At 44.1% G+C, this 5,842-nt stretch overlaps 1 protein-coding gene across 1 annotated transcript in view; it reads right to left on the bottom strand.

Moving 5' to 3' along the window:
• Positions 1-5,572, bottom strand: part of emc7a (ER membrane protein complex subunit 7a) — a 10,648-nt gene extending 5,076 nt beyond the window's left edge. The window contains exon 1 of the mRNA XM_079832977.1: positions 5,215-5,572. Coding sequence (XP_079689103.1) covers positions 5,215-5,462 — 248 coding nt within the window. The 5' untranslated portion in view covers positions 5,463-5,572. The remainder of the gene's footprint in view (positions 1-5,214) is intronic.
• Positions 5,573-5,842: the final 270 nt, after the last annotated feature.

Here is a 5,842-nt window from a genome sequence, read left to right as displayed (position 1 = left end):
TGTTCTCTGAGTGTTACTCTTGAGTGTTCTCTGAGCGTTACTCTTGAGTGTTCTCTGAGCGTTACTCTTGAGTGGTTCTCTGAGCGTTACTCTTGAGTGTTCTCTGAGCGTTACTCTTGAGTGTTCTCTGAGCGTTACTCTTGAGTGTTCTCTGAGCGTTACTCTTGAGTGTTCTCTGAGCGTTACTCTTGAGTGTTCTCTGAGCGTTACTCTTGAGTGTTCTCTGAGCGTACTCTTGAGTGTTCTCTGAGCGTTACTCTTGAGTGATCTCTGAGCGTTACTCTTGAGTGTCTCTGAGCGTTACTCTTGAGGTTCTCTGAGCGTTACTCTTGGAGTCTGAGCGTTACTCTTGAGTGTTCTCTGAGTGTTACTCTTGAGTGTTCTCTGAGTGTTACTCTTGAGTGTTCTCTGAGCGTTACTCTTGAGTGTTCTCTGAGCGTTACTCTTGAGTGTTCTCTGAGCGTTACTCTTGAGTGTTCTCTGAGCGTTACTCTTGAGTGTTCTCTGAGCGTTACTCTTGAGTGTTCTCTGAGCGTTACTCTTGAGTGTTCTCTGAGTCGTTACTCTTGAGTGTTCTCTGAGCGTTACTCTTGAGTGTTCTCTGAGCGTTACTCTTGAGTGTTCTCTGAGCGTTACTCTTGAGTGTTCTCTGAGCGTTACTCTTGAGTGTTCTCTGAGCGTTACTCTTGAGTGTTCTCTGAGCGTTACTCTTGAGTGTTCTCTGAGCGTTACTCTTGAGTGTTCTCTGAGCGTTACTCTTGAGTGTTCTCTGAGCGTTACTCTTGAGTGTTCTCTGAGCGTTACTCTTGAGTGTTCTCTGAGCGTTACTCTTGAGTGTTCTCTGAGCGTTACTCTTGAGTGATCTCTGAGCGTTACTCTTGAGTGTTCTCTGAGCGTTACTCTTGAGTGTTCTCTGAGTGTTACTCTTGAGTGTTCTCTGAGTGTACATCTTGAGTGTTCTCTGAGTGTTACTCTTGAGTGTTCTCTGAGTCTGTTACTCTTGAGTGTTCTCTGAGCGTTACTCTTGAGTGTTCTCTAGCTTACTCTTGTTGTTCTCTGAGTGTTACTCTGAGTGTTCTCTGAGTGTTACTCTTGAGTGTTCTCTGAGCGTTACTCTTGAGTGTTCTCTGAGCGTTACTCTTGAGTGTTCTCTGAGCGTTACTCTTGAGTGTTCTCTGAGCGTTACTCTTGAGTGTTCTCTGAGCGTTACTCTTGAGTGTTCTCTGAGCGTTACTCTTGAGTGTTTCTCTGAGCTGTTACTCTTGAGTGTTCTCTGAGCGTTACTCTTGAGTGTTCTCTGAGCGTTACTCTTGAGTGTTCTCTGAGCGTTACTCTTGAGTGTTCTCTGAGCGTTACTCTTGAGTGTTCTCTGAGCGTTACTCTTGAGTGTTCTCTGAGCTGTTACTCTTGAGTGTTCTCTGAGTGTTACTCTTGAGTTCTCTAGCGTTACTCTTGAGCTGTTACTCTCGAGCTTACCTTGAGTGTTCTCTGAGCTCTTGAGTGTTCTCTGAGCGTTACTCTTGAGTGTTCTCTGAGCGTTACTCTTGAGTGTTCTCTGAGCGTTACTCTTGAGTGTTCTCTGAGCGTTACTCTTGAGTGTTCTCTGAGCGTTACTCTTGAGTGTTCTCTGAGCGTTACTCTTGAGTGTTCTCTGAGCGTTACTCTTGAGTGTTCTCTGAGCGTTACTCTTGAGTGTTCTCTGAGCGTTACTCTTGAGTGTCTCTGAGCGTTACTCTTGAGTGTTCTCTGAGCGTTACTCTTGAGTGTTCTCTGAGCTTACTTGTGTCTCTGAGTGTTACTCTTGAGTGTTCTCTGAGCGTTACTCTTGAGTGTTCTCTGAGCGTTACTCTTGAGTGTTCTCTGAGCGTTACTCTTGAGTGTTCTCTGAGCGTTACTCTTGATTGTTCTCTGAGTGTTACTCTTGAGTGTTCTCTGAGCGTTACTCTATTCTCTGAGCTGTTCTCTCTGAGCGTTACTCTTGAGTGTTCTCTGAGCGTTACTCTTGAGTGTGTTCTCTGAGCGTTACTCTTGAGTGTTCTCTGAGCGTTACTCTTGAGTGTTCTCTGAGCGTTACTCTTGAGTGTTCTCTGAGCGTTACTCTTAGTTCTCTGAGCGTTACTCTTGAGTGTTCTCTCAGCGTTACTCTTGAGTGTTCTCTGAGCGTTACTCTTGAATGTTCTCTGAGTGTTACTCTTGAGTGTTCTCTGAGCGTTACTCTTGAGTGTTCTCTGAGCGTTACTCTTGAGTGTTCTCTGAGCGTTACTCTTGAGTGTTCTCTGAGCGTTACTCTTGAGTGTTCTCTGAGTGTTACTCTGAGTGTTCTCTGAGTGTTACTCTTGAGTGTTCTCTGAGTGTTACTCTTGAGTGTTCTCTGAGTGTTACTCTTGAGTGTTCTCTGAGCGTTACTCTTGAGTGTTCTCTGAGCGTTACTCTTGAGTGTTCTCTGAGCGTTACTCTTGAGTGTTCTCTGAGCGTTACTCTTGATTGTTCTCTGAGTGTTACTCTTGAGTGTTCTCTGAGTGTTACTCTTGAGTGTTCTCTGAGTGTTACTCTTGAGTGTTCTCTGAGTGTTACTCTTGAGTGTTCTCTGAGCGTTACTCTTGAGTGTTCTCTGAGCGTTACTCTTGAGTGTTCTCTGAGCGTTACTCTTGAGTGTTCTCTGAGCGTTACTCTTGAGTGTTCTCTGAGCGTTACTCTTGAGTGTTCTCTGAGTGTTACTCTTGAGTGTTCTCTGAGTGTTACTCTTGAGTGTTCTCTGAGCGTTACTCTTGAGTGTTCTCTGAGCGTTACTCTTGAGTGTTCTCTGAGCGTTACTCTTGAGTGTTCTCTGAGCGTTACTCTTGAGTGTTCTCTGAGCGTTACTCTTGAGTGTTCTCTGAGTGTTACTCTTGAGTGTTCTCTGAGTGTTACTCTTGAGTGTTCTCTGAGTGTTACTCTTGAGTGTTACTCTTGAGTGTTCTCTGAGCGTTACTCTTGAGTGTTCTCTGAGCGTTACTCTTGAGTGTTCTCTGAGTGTTACTCTTGAGTGTTCTGAGTGTTACTCTTGAGTGTTACTCTTGAGTGTTCTCTGAGTGTTACTCTTGAGTGTTACTCTTGAGTGTTCTCTGAGTGTTACTCTTGAGTGTTCTCTGAGCGTTACTCTTGAGTGTTCTCTGAGTGTTACTCTTGAGTGTTCTCTGAGTGTTACTCTTGAGTGTTCTCTGAGCGTTACTCTTGAGTGTTCTCTGAGTGTTACTCTTGAGTGTTCTCTGAGTGTTACTCTTGAGTGTTCTCTGAGCGTTACTCTTGAGTGTTCTCTGAGTGTTACTCTTGAGTGTTCTCTGAGTGTTACTCTTGAGTGTTCTCTGAGTGTTACTCTTGAGTGTTCTCTGAGTGTTACTCTTGAGTGTTCTCTGAGCGTTACTCTTGAGTGTTCTCTGAGCGTTACTCTTGAGTGTTCTCTGAGTGTTACTCTTGAGTGTTCTCTGAGCGTTACTCTTGAGTGTTCTCTGAGTGTTACTCTGAGTGTTCTCTGAGCGTTACTCTTGAGTGTTCTCTGAGTGTTACTCTTGAATGTTCTGGTAATGTTAGGGGAACGTTCTTCAAACCTAGGGCTGTAACGATTTGACCAAAAATAAAAACCTAGATTAATTGAACATTTGACCTCGATTACGATTAATGAACGATTATTTAGCTTCTTTTTTTTTCTTTTTCTGCCCTCATAAGGTTTTTGAGTAAGTTCACTGATAAGGTTTGTACTGTAAATATTTTCTACTATTAAAGGTGGATTTTTTTTTTCTAATGAAAGTGCATTTCTTTGTGATTTTAAAGTTCTTGAAGGAAACGGTTGACTTTCAGCAGTTATTGTCTATGGAGCAGATTTCTGTTTGTTGTACATCAGATACAGATAAATTAACACATAGGCCTACATTACATTTATCTGAATGCATTAATGAGAGAGTGATTGTGTGTGTGAATTACTCATACTGTCTCTATTCATTATGAAGCTGTGGTTTGTACTTACTGCAAAGGTGTTAAAATGTATGACTATAACGGTTGAGTTTCTGAGCTCCTTTAGTGACTTTACTTTAGTCACAGCTTCTGTCTGAGTGTTCGTTTGTCAAAATAAATCAGGCATTAGTTCAACATAACACACATCTGATGGTCGAAACTCGCTTTAATGTTCAAACTGGCAGGGCTTAAACCACATACAAATGACAAGCTTTGTGATGATGCAGGTGAAAGATCTGCCTTCAGGGCGCGCGCGTTATCAGAGACGCGACACGGCTCTGAGTCACTGAAAAAAGCTGAGCACTGAACGGAGAAGTTTTCCATATTGTTGTTTTTGAATAGTTAACAATCGCTTTAAATGTTGAAACTGGCAAGCCTTTAAACGCATTTACTTGACGAACTTTATGAGCACGAAAGTGAAAGCGGCTTCAGGGCTTGCGCGCGCCGTCTCTGTGTGTGTGTGTGTGTGTCAGCGCGTAGGCTATAAGAACGGCGATTAACTGACCTGTATAAACTGTGTAAAACATGCAGTTACTATAGTGATTGTGGGCATCTATAAACACAGATAACTGCTCCTGCATCTGTGTGTGTGTCTGCAAACTGCACTTGATGTGATTGACAGGGCGGAGTCACGTGAAAACCGAAATAACCCACATGGGAAAAATACGTCGGTTAGAGGTTCTGAATGTCGGTTTCGGTTATTTTTCGATTAATCGTACAGCCCTATTCAAACCTACAGTGAATGTTCTATTTACATAAAGAAAACTTTCCTGGTTAAAGGTGCAGTGTGTATATTTTAGTGGCATCTAGTGGTGAGGTTGTGAATTGCACCCGTCCACCGCTGAGAAGCTACGGTGGCCCACACAGGACAAACATGTGTTTGTCTGAGACAGCAGAGAGTAGCTAGCGCCCTGTGGAGAAGTTTGTCCCTTTAGGGCTACTGTAGAAATATGGCGTCACAAAATGGCGTCTTCACTGTAAGGGACCCGCGGTGTGTGTATAGAGAAACGGCTCATTCTAAGATCATAAACACACAACGCTCTTAATACACCACTGAGAACACAGTTATTGTGTTTCTGTCAATAGATCCTCTTAAATATTACACACTGCACCTTTAACCAACAGAAAGATTCTGGTTAGCTGTGAATGGAAGTGCAATCTTGTCATATTCATGAAGCATGGTTTCATCACGTGTTCATGTTTGCGTTGACGTCATTCCCGCACCTGATGAAGCCCACGTGTGTGTCTCCGTCCAGCAGAACCCGAGCGGCTGAGACCCAGTCCTGAGCCCGGACCCCCGGAACCAGCGCTCGACCCGACACCTGGACCCGCACGTCTCCCTCGGGCGTCCTGGACTTCACGTCTTCGGATGACGTCTCGTCGTCTTCGTGCAGTTTTATGTCCTCGTGACAGAAACTCGCGTGCAGCGCAAACAGCAGAAGCAGCGGCGGAACGCACGCGCGCGTCTTCATCGGACCGTCGGTGTTTCGCTAAAGCTGCGGTCCCGCTCGGATAAAAATAAATCACTGCGGGACCGGTTACATTACCGTCTGCTGCCGGGGTTTGACAGGCGCTGCGTGATGACGTCAACGAGCGCGTGCGCATGCCACTTTATTCAACTTTCTAGTTCACCAGGAAATATGTTTCGAAAGTGTTTCTGAATGCGTGAATCTCTGATCTATACATTATAGTATCACTGAGCATATCAAGCTGTAATTACTTACACAACACTGTGTGTGTGTGTGTGTGTGTGTGTGTGTGTGTGTGTGTGTGTGTGTGTGTGGGCATGTTTTTGTGAAATATCAGGACACAAATGTGTATAATGACACAAGTATTACAAAAAAGAGGGTGA

Source organism: Gobio gobio (genome assembly GCF_949357685.1).
Source record: "Gobio gobio genome assembly, chromosome: 13".
NCBI classification, from domain to species: Eukaryota; Metazoa; Chordata; class Actinopteri; order Cypriniformes; family Gobionidae; genus Gobio; species Gobio gobio.
This window is presented reverse-complemented; position numbering and strand designations above follow the sequence as displayed.